A 20,398-nucleotide genomic window follows, 5' to 3' on the forward strand; every position below is an offset into this window, starting at 1 on the left:
TTGTTTTCATTTTGATGAGTTTTTCTCATTTTTTAGTTTTTGAAGCTTTATTCAAAATCCACTGTACAAATTTTGTTCATACATTCAGTACTATGTCGTGTGTGTGTGTGTGTGTGTGTGTGTGTGTGTGTGTAAAATATTCTGTTGCCTGTTATATTGTTGAGTTTTCTCACAAAACATAATTTGTGTTCTACCCAATTTACAGAGAAAATAAAGTTTGTATATGTTGAACCTTATAGGTGGAAAAGGAGCTGTGCTCTGCTACAGCTGAATTTGAAGATTTTGTCTTACAGTTTATGGACAGGTGAGTATGTGGGCTAGTATTATTGTATAGCTGTTATGTAGCTGATATTTGGACCTGTTACTGATCTGCTGGTCTGTCTTTCTACCCCATCCCTATTCCTTTGATGGCCACTCTCCAGGGAGTATGCATGAAACATCTTTTAACTCATAAAATGCTCTTAGAGCATTTTTTTAATGAACATGCTATTAGTAAGCTAGCTTAACTGTATTAAAAATATTCAGTTTAATAAATTTTAAGTTATTTGAACATTTACTTTCTTTGGATTCCTTAGGTGTTTTGGACTCATAGAAAGTAGCACATTGGAACAAACAAGAGAGGAGACAGAAACAGAGAAGATGACCCACTTGGAAAGTTTGGTGGAATTAGGCCTCTCTTCTACTTTCAGTACAATACTTACACAATGTTCTAATGAGATATTTAAGGTACAGAGAATATTGTTATACAAAATAAAATTATAAACTTACATGTGATATAACTTTTTCAAATAGCAAGTTCCCTTAAAGTTCTTCCTCACCCCCTCTTGCTTCATAAGTAATCTTAAGGTTTTGGTGTATAGCTATTTTTTATATAACCATGCCATGATAAGAAATTGGGATAAAAAGCACTGAGATTTTTAAAGTTAATTTTAATGTTCTTTTTGTGACTTCAGAATTAATATAATCACTCTATTATTTTGATATTAAATTATGGAAAATAACCTTTTTGTTTCATTAGAACTAAAGCTATTTTAACTCTCTGGTGTTTAGTGTTATTCTCACAAAGCGTGCTATGCAATGTTCATTATTCATCACCAAAATTTTTATTTTATTTTCTTCCTTTTATCTCAGTCCTAAGTGTCTTTGCATCTTCAAAAATGGTATCTTTCTGAAACAAATTTATTTTAAAATTTTTTTGATATCTTCTGATTTTATATCCTCTTCTTTCCAATAAATCCCTAATCCTCTGTTCTCTAAAGAACCATCCCTTGTAACACAGAATTAAAAAAAAAAAAGACAAAAAAGCAGTTCAGCACAACTAACATATCACCTGAGTCTTGACAGAGTATGCAATATTCTATACTTCTTTTCTGCAAGGAAGGGAGGTGCATTTTCTTTTTTTAGCACCATGTTCTATTATAATTTCAGTGTGCAGAGGAATGATTTTAAAAGTTTTTATGATATAAATTAATGGTGCAAAATGATCTTTTATCGATCTTAGCAAGTTTTCTTTGACTTTGGCTTTTGGAAGAAAATCTTCAATTATTTTACTACTGGAAAGTTTATATCTAAGTCTCTTTTATTTGATAATGAAATAAAAAATGATTGGAATAGTATAAAATTTAATCTAGGGATCTTAGGTACTTAACTCTATTAACACTGTAGTACAATTTAATTGTTTTTTTAAATTAATGCCTAAACTATTGTATTACAATTGTATGTTAAGTGAATGAAATATTTCCCTCAAAATACCATTTAAAACATTGACCTCCTCAACTGACTACATTCTCTTGGCCATATCCAGCCGTGTTTTGTGTGACTTCCCTAAATCTCAGGAATGCAGATTTGTACCACTTTTGCTTTGTTCATATTAGTTTCACATGCAAATATTGTCCCTTGCCTCTTTTTAACATCACTTAAAATGTGAAACGGTTTTTAAACGAAATCGCTTAAAATAGTTGTAGAAGGCATCTGAAGTTTTAACTCTTTGATTAATTTTTATTGTGGATGATTCTCTTTAAAGATTCAATGAACCTAATTTCTCATTTTGAAATAATTACCTCATGTAAAGTTGAAATATATGCATGTATATTTTTCTTTTGTATTCCATGAGGAATTTTATTCTTTCCTAAGGAAAACTTGACTATATCTTCCACTTAACAGGTTGCTCTGCAGAAGGTTTTTAATTTTGCTGTTTCAAACATATTTGAAACTAGAGTAGCTGGCCGCATGGTGGCAGACATGTGCCGAGCTGCTGTAAAGGTTAGTTGTTGCTTTTAAACTAAAAACTTAAAAGGTAATCTTGTGGATAATAATTTATTTCTGTACTGAATACTATGTTTTAAATATAAACTTGTCCCAAAAAGATAATTAACTTATATAATTGTTCCCTGAAATAGTGATTATTTTGTGACCTCATGTTGGCTGCTTCTCTTTTAAAATCATTTGTAAAATATGTTTTAGTGCTGCCCAGAGGAATCTTTGAAGATTTTTGTTCCCCATTGCTGCAGTGTCATAACTCAACTTACAATGAGTGAGTCATGTGATTTTATTGACTTGTTTTAATTGTGTGAATAAACTTTTCTTTTGGTCTTTAAAAACAATCTAATTATGTGCAGATTAATTTGTCTAGATTGGAAGAAAGAATAGATTTATTCTGTTTGACCCAAGAAGACAGAACTAGGAATAGTGGATGGAAATTGCAAAGAGGCAGTTATAGGCCTGATCTAGTAGAGATGTACAAAAGTGGAATGGAATGTCCCAGGAGATAGTACATTTTTCCTTCGTGCTGGGTTTGGTGGTCTTTTAAGAAGATGCTGGGTGACCATTTGCTGGATATGATATATTGGGAATTCATTTGGATGCAGTTTGTACAAATGGTCAGTTGAGGTCCCTTCTAAAAAAAGTTGTATGATTTTGAGAAATGTACATTAGGTGCATTAACTAGAACTTTTAACAGCTTGAGTTACTTCCCTAATTTTAAACCACTAATATCAGTCAACTTTATGCAATAAGGAATTCACACTGGATACTTTAAAGGAATTTTATTATGGTATCCAAAAGGAATTTCTTTAAGTTAACTTGAGGAATTAGAATTGACGTATTACATGTGGGACATCAGGATTCCTGACCTTTGAGTTGATGCATTCATTTGCTTCTTGGACATTGCCCTTTTTTTTTTCTGGACAGGGAAAAGTGGAAAATACTTTCTAGAAGATGAAACAGGAAGTCTTTATAGAAATGCAGGGTTGCATATAATCTTAACAGAAAATTTAGCTATGAATTTTGAAAGCTTATATTTTATTAAGGAATTTTTCCCCCACTTTAGATGATGATGTCTTGAATGAAGAAGAGCTAGATAAGGAATTACTGTGGAATCTCCAACTTTTGTCTGAGGTATATTTTCTTTGAGCATTCTTCTTTCTCTTGAGGAAAAAAAATTGAAATTACATTATACCCATGGACCAACAATAAAGCTATATCTGTTTTACTAACAAACTATCTTAGAGAGACTAAAGGGGTAATAAAATTATGAAAGTTTTATAGTATGATGGATCAATCCAGAGAACTTTTAGAATATTTGAATTATGTTCTAGTCTCTACTTCTACCTTTTTCTTCCTGACTTTATACTTCCTTCAGTGTGCTTCAATGGCTATGTGATATATTAATGTAGGGCACTTCCCCTAGAGATACAGCTTGCAAGCCATCCATGCCTTTTCATCCTCTATGATTTATGTCTATCCCTTCCCACAATCTTTTATGTAAGATATAATTAAAGTGCTAGAGGCTTTTCAACATGCTGTGGTTCCCGTGCAGTACTTTGCCTTTTCATTCTTTATTCCTTTCTCTAATCATGTGATGAATTCATCTGTTTTGAACCATGCATCTCTTTGATGATACCTTTTATGCCACTACTTGTGTTTACATCACCTTTAGTAATATCCTTCAGCTTACATTGAGCTTTGGGTCACCTGAAATTTCATTCTTTAGAGATTGTTATGTTTTTGTGATTCACAACAATGTAGCTCACTAGAAGAATATTTGAGATCTTTTTGTTATAATTCCTACTCATAGTCCATTTGCAGTGTCTTATTAAGGTATATATTATACTAACTCAATGAGTTGTTTGTTCAACTGCATGTCATACCAGTGTGTTGACTTATTTTGTTGTCAAGGTCTCTATAGATTTTCTCTCTCCCATTATCCTTTGCAACAAATGATACATGTGGTATGGTTATGGTTTTCTTCATGGTCTTTTTATGTTCATCATGAGCCCAGCAAGGTGAGATAACCAGTTATCTCTATGAAATACTTCTTGCTGTATAACTGCAGTTTCCTATGTCTTCTGTTTTAATTTTTTAAAATAATGATAGAATTTGATTCTTTTAGTAGTGTCATAGTTCATTTGTCGTTAGACGGGAATCTAACATTTAGCAGTTAAGTTTATATTTATAGATGGTTTAAAAACTATTATTCTTTGAACACTGTCTCCTGCCACTCTGTTGCTATTGAAGGAGGAACTCAAAGAATTGAGACCATTTTGTATTTTTCTTTCATGGGTTGCCAGCATAGTAGTTAACCTAGTGGTCAAATTCCTGGTGATAGAGATTTTCTGTGCTGGCTCTCTAACATCTGATAAGTCTCTTGCTTGACAGACCTTTCCGTTTTGGTATAATATTCCAGAACTTGTACACTGCTGACATAGCCTTTGCAAAATCAGGGTCACCTCCTTGTCATGATGGTGTCAGAGTAGGGTTTATAGGAATCTGCTTAATTTTTTTCAATTGTAAAAATGAGACAAATAGATGTTCCCAAGATGAAGTTACTTCATAATTTCAAGTTACTTTTGAATAATTCTGAAATAAATAACTTGAATAACACTTCAAAGATTCATAATAAGATTTGGCAACTAGCTAAAATGTTATCTATTTCTTTTTTCTTGCATTTGGCTATCTAATTAGAGATTCAAGTCTGGGGGCTATTACCTAGCTGTAAAAAAAAAAAAACAAAAAAAAAAATAAAGGACCTCAGGTGAAGTTCATTTTACAGATGAGTCTTAGAGTAGATAAATAATTCATACAAGGTCACACAGGTACAAAGTGGAAGGAATTGGATTCCAGCACAGGTCTTTCAACTCCAAAGCTAGTTCATTATAAAGAAAGCACTTTTATAAAGTACAAAGTACTTTATAAAAGTGATTCCTTGTTATTAGCTAAAGATGTCTCAAAAAAACCCTAATTCTAATATATCATGAGGCAGGTAGTACTTGACTATTATCTCTGTTATTGGGGAGCCTGAAGCTGATAGATGAATTGTTTTAACTCAGAAGTTCTTAGTTGCGATAGGGCTAAGCTAACTAGGTATCTGCAGTAAATCTAGCATCAATATGGTGAGCCCCTGAGAGCAGGAGCCTACCTTGTCACCTAAAGAGTAGCAAACTGGCTAATGCTAGAAACAGAGTGGATCAAAAGTCCCATGTTGATCAGTAGTGGGATTGGACACCTGGGTGGCTAATATACTTATAGCTTGGGTGAGACAGGGAGACGGAGTCTCAAAAAAAAGAAAAGGAAAGATACTATGACCTCAGATCTAGGCATTTTTTAAAAAAAAAAAATTATAGATAAGGAAAGCAAGGCATCATTTAGTTTTTTAAATTGTTTGAATTATCACTCTAATGAAACAGACAAAGGTGGGTTGAGAACATGTGCATTTCATACAATTCAGGGCTGAAAGAACTAAATAGGAAAACATAGGGTTAAGTATGACGAGGAAAGATATTACCAGGGAGGGAATAGTTGAAAGCAAACTTCCTGATCCTGAAGGGGGAATTAAAAGGAAAAAAGAAAAGAACTAGAATCTAAAGGTCTTCCCGCCAAGAACAAATTGTGGTATAGGAATGCAATGGAATATTAATAAGCCTTAAAAAGAGATGAAAGAAATGATTGCAGAGAATCCTGTATAATATTCATCAGGTAAAGAGTGAAGTGACCAGGAGAGCAATTTCTATAAGGGGAGGGGGAATTTTTTTTTTAAAGACATAATAACTTTGTAAATTCAGTGCCCAGCTATGTCTCCAGAGGACTTATATGAAACATTTAATCACCTCCTGACAAAAGTGATGAACTCAAGGGGCAGAAAGAGACATGCATTTTTAGACATGGCTATTGGGTGAATTCATTTTTCTTTGACTCAGCTTATTTCTTACAAGGGTTTTTTTTTTCTTCTTTTTTTTTAATTTGAGGAAGGAGGTTTGGGAGTTGGCAATATTGTTGCCCCACCCAAATCACCATTGAACCATTTTTTTAAATGCACAAAAGAGGACAGAAGGAAGCAAAGGGGCACAGTTTTGAAAGTAATGTATAGAATTTATTAAATTCTTTTTAAAAAGTGTTACAAAATCTAAGTTCTCTTTTTGCATTTTTGTATATGGAAATGCCCTTTTTTGGTGTTTAAGTTAAAATTTTTAAATTGTTAATATGGGTAGAAAGAGTATTTTTGTAAGAAAAAAAGAAGATAGAAATGCATTTTAGATGAGGAACAAAAGCATGCTAACATTTCTTAAAGTGCTAGAAATTAGTGTTTCCTTACCTTTAAACCTAGATTACTGATAGGCTTCTATTTTTTTGAGATTAAAACCATCCATTTTATACTACCTTAGTTCCTTTCCTCTGTTCCTTAAATTTTGTCATCGTGCTTACTTATTGAAAAAGGTATTCCTAATCCTACTTGTGCCCTTGATCCTATTCCCTCTCACTTCTAGGATCTTGCTATGTAGTATCAAATCATCTCTGTCTCTCTTTCTCTCTCTCTCTCTCATACGTCATCTCTCCCTCATCAGGGCTCATTCTGATTGGTACAACAATAACTCATATTAGAGTTAACAGTGTGCTTTCTTCTGAAGTAGATAGTGTATTATTTATCCCCATTTTACAAATTAGGAAACTGAGGGATCAAAGAGATGAAAATAAATTGACCATTTACATACTTATCTTCCCCATCTTTTTTACACGAGTCATACAGTACTCCAGCTTTTTCTTTTGCTAAACTTTGTGGCAAAGTTGTCTATAATCAATATCTTCATTTTATTACTATCATGTCCCTAATTTATGATTTTCTAATTATCAAGTCCAGTGGCCCCAATTTTCCTAGTTGTCTTCTTATTGACTTCTCATGTGCTGTTCCTCCATCACGACCCATTTTCTTGGACTCACGGAAAACTTATCTTTCTTGTATTACTTAACATGTAGTAGTGTTAATAACATGTATCAACAGTGGGTGGTAATGGCAAAGAGGAAAATTTAAACTTGTTAGGAAAAACTTGCTCATAATTAGAGCTATCCCAGGGCAGAATGAGATGCTTCTTAGAGATTGTAGGTCTCCTCTCATTGACGGTCTTCAGGCAAAGACTACTGAGTATGTTATAGCAAAGATTCCTTATGGGATGGATTTTTATCAAATGGCCCTTCTCACTCTAAAATTCTGTGAAGTACAAATTGAAATATACTCATTAACGTGAACCCTGCCTTTGTCAAAAGCAAAAGATAGCTTTATGTTAAACAGGAGCTCTTTCATTCTTAGGCTCATTTTTAAGTCTTGTTCTTCTTGTATATTTTGTCAGGTATAATGTTCAAAAATAATATTATTCTTGCAGTTGGGCTGCTAAAGGATTATTCGCATTGCTTCTCTGTCTTTTTGATTTGGTCCTCGAGACTAGTTCCCTCAACTAATCCATTCCCAATTTGTGCCTTTCTTTATATTTTCTATGCCTGTTGAATATTACTATCAACTTTCCTAATTCCCTTATTGGTGAGTTTGTCTTGTATCTCTCTATTATAGGGGTAGGCAAATTAACCTTGGCCTGTGTGTGTTTCCTATGCCTGTTTTAAAATATTTTAAAATGTAAAAACCTTTCTTAGCTCACAGGCCTTACAAAAACAAGTGGGGTGGAAGTTTGCTAACTTCTGCTACGTACACTGTTGTGTATTAAAGTTATTTGTATCTGTGGCATATACCTCTGTTTTAATGCAAGTTCCCTGGGGTCAAGAATTTTGTCTTTTTTTAACCAAAATAATGGTAATGTTTTAGGGGACCCCTACAACATAGTACTTAGATTAGTATTAGCCTCTTATGATTGAAGAAATACATGACAGAATGGAAAATACTCAGCACACATAGCACACACATCACAAAATTCTTAAAATAAAAGGGTACCCTGGAATTACATGGCCCAGGTTGTTGTTCAGTTGTATCTGAGTCTTCTTGATCCCATTTGGAGTTTTCTTAGCAAAGATTTTAGAGTGGTTTGTGATTTCCTTCTTTGGTTCTGAGACAAACAGGGTTCAGGGACTTGCCCAGGGTTACACAGCTAGTAAGTGTCTGAGGCTGGATTTGAACTTGGGTCTTCTTGACTCTAGGCCTGGTGCTCTTATTAGCTGTGCCACCTAGCTGCCCTATGCTCAGATAATAAGAACCATTTATTTAGTGTGTTTTTAAATGATTTTAAATAAAACTATTTTTAAAAACTTAGACTAACATTATTATTTGAACTATCTGAATTTTCTATCGCTTTCATAACTAAATAGTAAACTCTTTAAAAATTTTTATTTTATTAGATTACTCGAGTTGATGGAAAGAAGTTGTTGCCTTACAAAGAACAGCTGGTAAAGATTCTCCAGCGAACCTTACATTTAACCTGTAAACAGGGATACACTTTGTCTTGTAATCTATTACATCACCTTCTACGATCTACTACACTTATCTACCCTACAGAATACTGCAGTGTTCCAGGTGGCTTTAACAAGCCTCCTTCTGAATACTTTCCTATTAAGGTAAGGTTTTCATTAATTTGGGATTAGAGGATTATTTTAATCAATGTAATTATTATAAACAATATAATTAGAGTGTTACATGTAAAAAGAATTTTTAACATTCTTTTTTTTTAAGTTCTGAGTTCCAGAATCGATCCCTTCCTTCCTCCCCACCTCCCTCCTTTCCTTCTTTCCCTCCTCCATTAGTCAGTAAGCAGTCTGATATGGGTTATATATGGGCAGTCATGTAAAACATTTCCATATTAGTCATTTTGTGCAAGAAAACTCAAAGAAAGAAAGAAAGTGAAAAATAGTATGTTTTGAGTCTGTATTCAGACAACATCAGTTCTTTCTCTGGATGTGGAGAGCATCTTTCATCATGCATCCTTTGGGTTTATCTTGAATCATTGAATTGCTGAGAATAGCTAAGTCATTCACAGTTCTCGTCATACAGTATTACTGTCACTGTGTACAATGTTCTCCTGGTTCTGCTCACTTCACTTTGTATCAATTCATATAATTCTTTCCAGGTTTTTTCTGGAATCATCCTACTTGTCATTTCTTATAGCATAATAATATTCTATTGCAATCACATACCACAGTTTGTTCAGCCATTCCCCAATGGATAGGCATCCCCTCAATTTCCAGTTCTTTGCCACTGCTAAAAGATCTGCTATAAATAATTCTGTACATGTGTGTCCTTTTCCTTTTTTTATCATCTCTTTGGTTTACAGACCTTTATAGCCCTTTTGGGCATAGTTGCAAATTGTTCTCCAAAATGATTGGATCAGTTCAGTACTCTACCTTAGTGTCACAATTTTCCCGCACTCCCTGCAGCATTTATTATTTTTGTGTCATATTAGCCAATCTCATAGGTGTGAGGTGGTGCTTCAGAGTTGTTTTAATGTCTATTTCTTTAATCAGTAGGGATTTAGAGCATTTTTTCATATGACTATAGATAGCTTTGATTTCTTCATCTGAAAACTGCTTGTTCCTATCCTTTAACCATTAATAATTAAGGGAATGAATTACATTCTTGTAATTTGACTGAGTTCTCTATATATTTGAGAAATGAGACCTTCATCAGACATAACTTGCTGTAAAAAATTTCCCCCCAGTTTTCTGCTTTCCTTCTAATTTTGGTTGCATTGGTTTTGTCTGTGCAAAAACTTTATTTTATATAGTCAAAATTACCTGTTTTGCATTTCGTAATATTCTATTTTGTTTGGTTCTAAATTCTTCCCGTTTCATAGATCTGAGAGGTAAACTATCCCATGCTGTCCTAATTTTGCCATGTTACTTTTGATGAAAATAATGTCTTACCTTCGAAAAGAGTTTTACTCCACATTTTTCCATTTTTGTGTGAAATTGTTTGGTTTGTATACATATTGTAGAAGCAGTTCTATTAATAAGCTCAGTAAAGATATCCAAATTACATATGGGGCTTAACAGGAATATATCTTCATTTATTGAAGATATTGACTACTGCAGTAGATTTTTCTGTTATAAGGTTGTAGTATTTTATGATGAAATTTGTATCACCAAAATTTAAATTTTATTGTTTTTATCCATTCTTCTCCTGCTCCCCACTGTGAAATAATTTTGTTTTATTTAATGAATATTAAATGTTTAATAATATACTTTATTTACAACTTATGTGGTACAACTTTGTTCTTAGGACTGGGGAAAACCAGGTGATTTGTGGAATCTAGGTATCCAGTGGCATGTACCTTCATATGAAGAAATAACCTTTGCCTATTATTTATTGGATTCCTTTCTTCAACCTGAGCTTATCAAGCTCCAACTCTATGCAAATGGAGAACTAGAAATGTCCAGGTTTGTTTTATCAGTGTTATCCGTTTTTGTCGTTAGTGGCTATTTTTCAGAAGTTTGGCATTAAGAGTTTATAAATTTAAATTAGCCTTTCTCCTTTTTTTCTTTTTAATCAGATTATTAATATGTATGACACACATTTTGTGTTAATTGAAAATGGGCCTGTCCGAATAGCACTTAAAAAATTCTTGTGTAATCTATTTTTAATAGAAAAAGTTTTGCTTTTTGTACTTCATAATATTTCAATGTATTACATGAAAAATAAGGAAGTGTTCATTTGACTCACTGCTAAATTCCCACTGTTCAACTTAGACACTTTTGAGTTTGACTTAGGTATACTTTGGAAGTGTATTTAGGTATCTACTTTGAAAAGAAGCATCTATTATCTAGACTTAGGAATACTGCTTAGACTTTAAAAATCATATCCAGTATTCTCAGTCCAGAGTGGTGTTGTGTGTGTGTGTGCACGCGCGTGCGTGCATATGTGTGTGTGTGTGTGCGCGCCCGTGTTTTTAAGCGGCTATGGACAGATAAAGACCCTTCCTAGAAAATATTCCACAGAAAAATTAAATTAATATCTGAAGCGTATGGCTAGAGTTTCACAATCTAAGCTTCCAGAATTCTTATGAAACATCGGATAATAACAAGTTGACACTGAAATAACAGAAGTCGCGGAATGGGGGGAGCAGGTATTGTCATTGTTTCAGATGATAAATGATGCAGTAGTTGAGTAACCCTCAGCAAACTAATATTACCATTTAAAATTCTACTTCTATTTAATTACCTTTTGCTGACACAGGAGGAATTTGTTGTTTCTTTGTATTGATTTTGAATACTTTGACTTACATAACAAAATCATTATGTATTTTTGAATTCTAGAAGGTTGAAAAATAAAAAGATCTCACAAGTAAATATAATAGGTAATTTTATTAATAAAACCAAAAAATTTATCACTTCTGAAATGTTAAAATGCTTCAAATTTTTAATTTTAGAGATGATGTACAACAGCGTTTGACTATAGTTCACAACTGTTTGATTGGTTCAGGGAACCTTCTACCCCCTCTGAAAGGAGAACAGATTACTCATTTGTAAGTAGAATTGTTTTACTATTTGCTTTACATATTTGGTGTTTTATTATTTTTAAAAAATAAAAGTGACTTCGTCATTTTTATCCTTGTGATATCATTGTTAAACCAAAAATATCTAAGGCACAAAAAGTGATAGGAGGTTGCATTGACTGAAATGTTTTAACATACCAACCTATATTCACCTCATTTGTTTATTTAAAAGCTCTTTTGCACCATACTTAGACATAATCATTTAAAGGTACGTTTTCATTATTTTTAAAAAGCAAAGCTAAAACCTATAATATTTTGGCCTGCAAGTTTGTGTAGAAACTGTTTTGCTATTGTAGTGTGTGGCCCAAAAAAATTTGGTACTTTGAAAGAAATTTGACATAATTTTTTTTTCCTCTGACAAAAATGGATGCTTTGGTCCTTTCTGTTTTTCTTCCTTTTACTTCTCAAGATGTTGGAATTAAATGGTTTTACAATATTAGGAAGATTGGCCCTGTGAATTGGTATCTTGGTTTAATATAATCCCACTTTTTAGCTGACACTTGGATCAGGAATTGAGTTCAAGTGGAATTTGTTAGTACTTAACAACTCTGGCTCACCTAGAAAGTAAATGTGTGTGTTTTGGTATGCCACCTCAAGCTGCCGTTTTCTTTTCAGCATCCACTTTAGTTCTGAGCAACTTAACCATAAGTTCTCTAAAAGACTGATCTTGCTTTTTAAAATCTTTCTAGATTCTAACAGGACAGTTTGATTACTGGCGCTTATTGAAAGAACTTGAAAAGAAATTTAATTTGCCAGGAGTGGTTTAAAAGACTGAAATTCTTTTTGCCAGTAGATAACACTCCTACAATTTTCGCAGTTTTTTTTGATTGCATTTTCCTTTTTGATGAATGAGATTATTTATCACCTGCCTTCTTTTAGCATGAAAATTAGATATTGGAAAATTACTTTAGACATAGTTCTTTAGATAGTTAATTTCTGATAAGGATGTCTGTTTTTAAGGTTTCCCAGAAATTATAGTTTTCTTTCTTGGAATTTTTGTTTCCTATGTTTGACATCAGGTGAATAAACTGTTTGAAATCGATAAAAAAAAATTTTAAAATATCTGTTGGTGACAGAATAATTTGATATAAACATACCAACATTTAAAAATAAAGATACGTAATTTTAACTTCTTGGTAATTTGAATAATGGAATACAGTGACCCTGTTGTATTATGCCAAATGGGTGGTTTTTTTATACAGCGTATATATCGAGTGATTGGTAATTGGAGTTCTTCTTGAGGATGTTATTTTGAAGATAAGAAGTAGGGTTTTCTTTATCTGGGCCTAGAATCTCTCTTGTGAGGCCAAATGGATGTTCCATGCAGATAAGACAGTGGATTTTAGGATCAAATGATGACCAGGAAACTACTTTAAACTAAGGTAGATATCAGAAATAGCTACCTTTTAACCTTTTTCACTTTTATAATGGATAACCGAAGCAAGAATGAATTAAGTGTACATAAAGATATTGGTGCTTTACATTTTGATCAGTTGCATATAATAATTTTCTATCATAATGGCCTTCTACTTAGTAAAAATTTAACATGACTTTGTAATACTTTCTGGAATAAACTCAGCCTGTGTTGCCTTGTGGTACATAATCATATATTCCATGAAGTTGATATTACATATCCCTATTCTTTAGGTCTGCTTTTCCTTTCAAAAGCTGAACAGTAGGAAATTATTTGACTGGGGAGGTCTTCTAAAAGTGAAGGTGTTGACTTTGTGTTGAAAATTAGACTAAAAAAAATCACTAAAGATTTGAACGATAAAATTGGATATTTTCTGGTTCTCGGTTTGTTGTTGTTTTTTAGATAAAATTGAACTTAGCTTTTTATGTTCTTTTAGGATAGTAAGTTATTTTTATACTACTTAATGTGAAATACATTGTTATACAAAGTAATGATGTTAAACCGTTGAGTAGGTAGGAAAAACAAAAACAACCTTTTCCTTCTAGTTGCTGAAATGAGGGTCAACTTTGTTTTATAACTAGATTCCACAACTTTCAAGAAATTTTTTTCTCTATACTAAATTTATAGTAAGCTATACTAAATTAGTTCCTAACTTGTATTATCTTCATCTAAAATGTCAATCTAACTTGTAAACATGTTATATCTAAATATGATAGGTTGTATTTTAGTTGATACTTTTACTTCACTACCTTAATGATCATAATTTCTTCAGTTGGGATATTTCCTTCAACATAGGTTATAGCTTCTCTGTAGCTCAGAAGATGGTCTTCAAGAGTTTCTGTGACTAAACAGTTCGTCACCGATTCTGATGAGCCTCTCTTAATTTAGCTAGGCCAGTCCTCAGCCAAGAGACAGACAGCAGATGTTCTTTTACAAGGCCCACATTCAAAACCTTTCCAGCTTGGTAATATGACCTGCTGAAAATTGGATGCTCTCCCAACATAGCCTTTGAGAACCCAGGATTACCTCCATGTCATGATGAGACACCAGAGTAGGACTTCACAGTGGAGTTGGTTGATTATTTAAATGGAAGGAGGAATCTGGTTTTCAGGTCTCTCCCCTTCCTGAAGGCTCCCATGTCAGTATAAATAAAACACTACTTCTTTAACAGTTGAACACCTAACAGAGGTTAATTTATTTCTAGATAAATATTTTAAAAGTGGTTGTGTAGCCACTCCTAATGAATTTATTAGACTTTTTCAAAACATTATACAAAAAATCTATAGTACTTTAAATTTCTTTAATATTTTCTAATTTAAAATAATGTTAAATTACCACTTGCTAATGTTATGTTCTTTGAAATTATCAAGTGTTACTTTTCTTAGACTAAGCTAGGTTTGTTGTACAAAATTGTAGAGGTCTTTCTTTGCCCACTACCTACTATTACAAAAAGAATAGGAAGAGAAGTTCCCTGTACAATTATTCTTATCACAAGTGAGACCATTTATAGTAGGAAAAAAAACAGTTGTGCTTTCTACATGGAACTGTTTGCCTGGGATATTAGCTACTGAAGATGGTGGTAGTATGTAATAGTCTACCTCGATGAGAAAAGAAAATGAATCTCACTAATATTATAGTTTAAAGTTAAGCTTTTCTTATGCCTTGGTGTAAATTTATTTGTAATGGTTAAGAAATTTTTTTTGTTTGTAACAGAATATCAGACAGATTATGGAAGTTATACATTCTCTGAAATAATGCACAGAAATTGGCCTCTTTGGGAAACAGATAACTAAGCTCTTATTAGTGATTCAGTTTTGCATAAAAGGTTAATATTATTGTGCTGATCTTATTTGTTACCTTAAACTTTTTCTCGCAGATACAATTAATTTTATGGTTTACCCTATGCAAACTAGGGGTGGTGGCCTGTTAGAAAAATAATGTCTTCTTGTGATTTTAAATTTTGCTGAATAGTACATTAGGTGCTCCATGGTGGGTATAGCAGTAACTGGAGTAGTGAATGGTTTTGAAATCTGGAAATAGCTGTTCAGTGAGAACCTCTTGTGTGTTTTGAGGTTTGAGTCTGGCAAAAATCAAGTGGATATTGATGATTTCATATACCTAAGTATGTAGGAAGAAGCAGCTGTATTAAATGTTACTCAGCTTGTACTCTTGTTTTAGAAATATAAAGTTACAATGATAGATATCTCAACTACTAATTGGGCTCAGTTGTCTCCCATTTCGAAGGGCATGTAAACCATCAGACCCATGGGACTGTGAAGGGCCACTAATGTCCTAACTACAACATTTTAACTTCCAACAGCTTGGTCCCCTGTACTACCTGGGTGCTCAACTTGCCTTTCAAAATAGGAGAACCAAAAACATGTTTCTTAATTTAGAATTAAAACTTTTGCTCTCAGAACTCCAAGTAATGAGTGGTATTAGGTAGCCTAGGTAGTCTCTTACACTGTTTGCCATTGTAAAAGATAGACTAGGCTCTCCTCCAAGGCTTAAGAGAAAATGTCCTTATCCAGTGTACAGTCTTCATTAGTTGCCTAGGGATGTTCCTTTGAAACTATAACCCACTCTAACAGTCCTAACCAGTTTCATGGGATATGAAAAACAGGGTTACTCAAGGTAGAGGAGTCCCCATTTTTCTAATTAAATACTGCTTTATTACCCCTGGTGTCCCCTTTCCTCTGATAGAAATGTTATAAAAGCATTCTTAAGAACTCGGCTCTTACTATCTTTTCACTCAAGAAATCTGATACTTAAGGTCTAGAACAAGACCATTTCTTTTATATGTGAAAGGATGTGATGTTATGCAATGAGGGGCAGGGCTAGCTAACCTCTCTTGGCACCTCCAGGAAACTACCCAGCTCTGCTGGGGGAGCTGCACACAGAAAAAGGAAACAGTTACTACTCCACGGTGAGTAACCCTGTTTTCTCCTTTTTTTCACCTTCCAACTGTTTTCTTTGATTTTTAAAATTTTGTATGTCAACCATGGAAAGAATTACTATGGCCCAAAATCTGCTCTGAAATTTAGCAGCATGTAAGAATTTTTTTTCTTTTTATGTAGAAACAGAATGTACACATGATAGACTAGATCCAGCATATCATTTGTGTTTATAGATTCTGTTAACTAGGATCGCAGTTGATAATAAAAGATAGAAATAGCCCATTGTGTTTCACAAAAGGCTAGTATTAGTAAATTTGGAAGATAAATAACCCAGTAACTCCTAGTGACTTTATTTTTTAGCACTGTATAAGTTTATTTTTAGCATCTTCAAGATAAACCAAAATAGTTTAATACTAATTCAGTTGTAGTTCTGTGTATACAACTTCATTTAGCCTCTGTATTTAATTTGCATGTATGCTTTGTTTTTATATTGATCATTTTACCTCTCTATCCTGTTTTCTCACATTAAAGGGTTTATTCTCTTAAAGGTAATTGTTCTAAAGAAAATTGCCATCGAATGGCAAAAAGGCATACTTAAAAATGAAAGCATATAAGATCTAATACAGCAGGGAAATTGTATCCATTTGTTAAAAAAAAAATAGGCTTGGTGGCCAAGTGTTATTAAATAAATATATAAAACTGATCTTACTGCAGTTGTTGGGTGACTATATTATTATTTTCTATGCTGGAATTCTTTCTCAGGATATGTTTTTTGGTGGCAGTATTCTTCTCTTAGTATCTGATTTAATTGAGAGTATCCACTATACATGCTCAACAAAGAACAGTCAGTGTGGAAAACACCTTAGATAATTCCTAAGCCTTTTTAGTCTATATGTATATTGATACAGAATAAATATGGGAGATGCTTAAAATACAAGCCTACCTTATCAGTCCAATTCTAGATAGGCCATGCCCCTAAAGTAAGAATTCTTTGTAAGGAAAAATAAATATATATGTTTCTGTACCCAGAAAAATAAACACAAATAATTATAATATTTTAAAAGACAATGCCACATTGTTCTATGTAGGAAAAGCATGTTTTTTCTTTCAGTAAACAAGCTTTTACAGTACAAAAAAGTATAAAGCTGATATTTTAGCAAATTAATCAGATTAATTTAGAGTGGCAAATAAACGAGAAATTGACATTAGAATTATAGATGAGAACTTGTTAAAAAATACTTAAACATATTCTCAAACGTAATAATATACTGACTTCATGTAAAGAATTTTTCAAGTAGATATATTTACTACAGTTTTATGCAATATGTAGCCACCTTTCTGCTGATTGAAAGCACCTTGTTGTGGAAATAGTATACTTGGACCCCAGGACGTCAGTAGGTATTTTGAAGCTAAGAAGAAAGCTAACACAGGTGGGTCTCTCTCAGTTGCAAAGCTTGGAAACCTCTGATACTTCATGGGATCCGCCACTCCTACCTTTTCCCCCAACTGTTTCTGTGCCAGATATACTACAAGTTCTTTTGGGCAAGGGAACTCCAAGCATGTATCTCAGGGATACTGGGGATGATTGGCTTTGCAGGAACCAAGTGAAAGGAATTTGTTTCCTCATGCTACTGCACCAGCAGCAGCTACACCTGGCACAGGCTTCTTTTGTTGGGGTGTAGGCCAGCAGAAAAGCTGCTGCTAGTGCTGGTGTTGCTGTTGGAGAAGTGAACAAGGCTTTAATTGTATCTGTGCTATTAAGAATACAAATTTATAGACCTAACTTGGATTTTATATACATGCAGTACAGCCTACACAGAGTGTTTCAAAAATCTCAGTGCTGTTTTAAGCTAGAAGTTTAAAACAACACCGAGACTTTTGAGACACCTGTATTTGGACCAATGTAGCATATAGGGGTAAAGGTGTACAAAAGCGTGTTGTGTGGCTATAGTTCAAAAGGATATGAGTGTGAGGTTTTGCTAGTGTCAGATTTCTGTCAGTGAGCTGTTCTTTTTTTCTGCTCAAACCAGCCTAGCTGTGAGCTATTTGTTAAAAAATCAAGCAGGAAGGAATGTAATTGAGGGACTTCTCAAGTAGAGCTAGTGTATGAAAAGAAGTCAGAGGTGAGTGGGAACAGAACAATCTAATATAGGAATGCGCGTAGAAAGATAATGCCAGCTGTCTTCCAATTTCCTAAAATCTTTCTTTTGATTTAAAAGTTGTATTTAATGCAAAATTTTTATAGTGACTATTATCTTTTTGTTTTAACGGCTGCTTCATTTATTAATTTTCAAATTATTTAAGTGGTAACTGATTTGTTCATTAAGGTTAAAGATTTTAATTTTTTTCTTTTAAATCCCTTCCTAGTGGGTATCTTAGGGAAGTCAAGAACTGAGATTAGGAATCCTGAAATTGTATCTTTATGAAAGCCATACAAATGGAAATTATGGATTCGTTCTTAAAATAATGTGTGCTTAAATATCAAAACTATATTATAAATGATATTTAATAAGCTATTTCTGCTGGAAAAATTCATTACAATAGGAATTGTACCCACTCCCTAACCACTACCACCCCCATTTTGATCATGCCCGAAGTAATGATGCTTTAATCTTGATATATATTTGCTACTATGAATAACAATCCAAGTTCTTTTTTCTAGTCTTTGTAATAATCATTCATTATGATGAAAAAATAATGCCTGTTTACTGGTAAGTGGCAGAATAGGGATTTGAACCAAGATCCATTTTCTGCGCTGGCCTATCTACACTACTAGCACTACACTAATTTGCAATGTCATGTGATAACATTGTCTTTAGCAAAAACCTTACTTGCAGCCAGTTTGCCTTTGGTTTGAAGGGGATAGGTATATTGATTGGGGTATGAATTCAAGCTCTCTATTTACATTTCAGTAGATTGGAAAACCTCTACTCTCAAGGGACACAAAACAAAAAAAAAATAATTTGGACATTCTCACCAAGGATATAATAAAGTAATTCAACGTAACATTTAATTTTTATTTTATTTGTCAAATTTATATTCGCTAGACCTTGAACTATTTCTCATTTGGTTGTGTTAATGCCCTTTAAAATGTATGTAATTTGGGGGGTGCTTATGTTTGCAAATAATTTCTGACGAAATTTTGACATAAAAATTATTACTTTTCAGTTAAGTTGTAGGAGTCTGGTAAAATGTTATCTTCTCTATAGTAAATAATCAAGTGACAAAGTGGAGTCCCTGAGCTTTGCAAATGAGAGTGGCCTGTCTATTCACTGAATCGTGTTGAGGAATTACATTTAGTAAGAGCTCTTTAAAGTTCAGTTTAAAAGGGAGTATTTTAAAACAGAAAAGGTTCTGTGTCCTAGAATTTTATAAGCTTTAAAACCAGTCTGTTAGGGGAAAAAAAAAAATTACTCCAAGGTTGTATTTTATGGATTCATGTCCCCCCAAAGTGTTAATGACTTCTCAGATACCAGAATTAGGAAGACAATATGATTAATTAATGCATTTTAAGTGATCATAAGTATTTAATTAAAATTCTAAAATTCTTAACTATGTCAAACTTAGATTGAGGAAGCATCCTATTTTGCTACCACTTTTAGTTGCTTTCCATCTACAATACTAATATTAGTGTAGGGTATGCAAACATGTCCTGGCAAAAAAAAAAAATCCCTCCCCAGTACTATATAGTTTATGTATGAAGGCCATGCATTCTTGTCTTTTTTGGACTAGATGTGCTTATCCTTAATATGCACATAGTATGCTTAACTGTCTTTAATTAGTGTCTTATTGTAGCATTTCTGCCTAAGCTTTCTCTTAAAATACAACTCCATTTTGACTATAGCATTAGAAAAAAATGAATTACAGAAGTTTTGAAACAAAATGTCGGAAAAAGTAATTTTGGATTGTTTATCTTTTACTTAAGGTATTAACCATTAACCTATAAAATCTGTTCCTGTATGCGTGTATAAAGATCTTGACTTATAATCTATAGAAACATTCAAAGCAGCTGAATTGAGTGTCAACATTTATGGAAAATATATTTTGAATTTTTTTTTTTTATTTAGGAACCCTAATGTTTTTATAGGTGTGTGTGTGTCTTGGGATCCTAGAAGAATTCAGGCTTCAAAATGTAGATATAGACATATTTTGATGAGACAGAAGGAAGAATTAGAGTTACGTAAAATACAACTTGTTTTTTCTGCTCTGAAAAAATTGGAGTTAAAGTGTCTAATTTTAGTCACCATTATTGTGCAGTTGAAAGTAGAAGCAGTTTTTCTAGTTTTCTAAAGATTTAGGTAAATGTGTATGGCAGTTTTGAAATCTGT

At 33.0% G+C, this 20,398-nt stretch overlaps 1 protein-coding gene across 2 annotated transcripts in view; it reads left to right on the top strand.

Moving 5' to 3' along the window:
* The window catches only part of PSME4 (proteasome activator subunit 4), a 98,915-nt gene that overhangs the window by 44,503 nt on the left and 34,014 nt on the right, over positions 1 to 20,398 (top strand). For both annotated transcript variants that reach the window (XM_036748312.1, XM_036748313.1), the window contains exons 13-20: positions 240 to 304; positions 576 to 726; positions 2,164 to 2,262; positions 2,464 to 2,533; positions 3,329 to 3,396; positions 8,614 to 8,829; positions 10,487 to 10,644; positions 11,634 to 11,729. In XM_036748312.1, coding sequence (XP_036604207.1) covers positions 240 to 304; positions 576 to 726; positions 2,164 to 2,262; positions 2,464 to 2,533; positions 3,329 to 3,396; positions 8,614 to 8,829; positions 10,487 to 10,644; positions 11,634 to 11,729 — 923 coding nt within the window. The remainder of the gene's footprint in view (positions 1 to 239; positions 305 to 575; positions 727 to 2,163; positions 2,263 to 2,463; positions 2,534 to 3,328; positions 3,397 to 8,613; positions 8,830 to 10,486; positions 10,645 to 11,633; positions 11,730 to 20,398) is intronic.

The sequence above is a fragment of the Trichosurus vulpecula genome, chromosome 3, assembly GCF_011100635.1.
Source record: "Trichosurus vulpecula isolate mTriVul1 chromosome 3, mTriVul1.pri, whole genome shotgun sequence".
In the NCBI taxonomy this organism is placed as follows: domain Eukaryota; kingdom Metazoa; phylum Chordata; class Mammalia; order Diprotodontia; family Phalangeridae; genus Trichosurus; species Trichosurus vulpecula.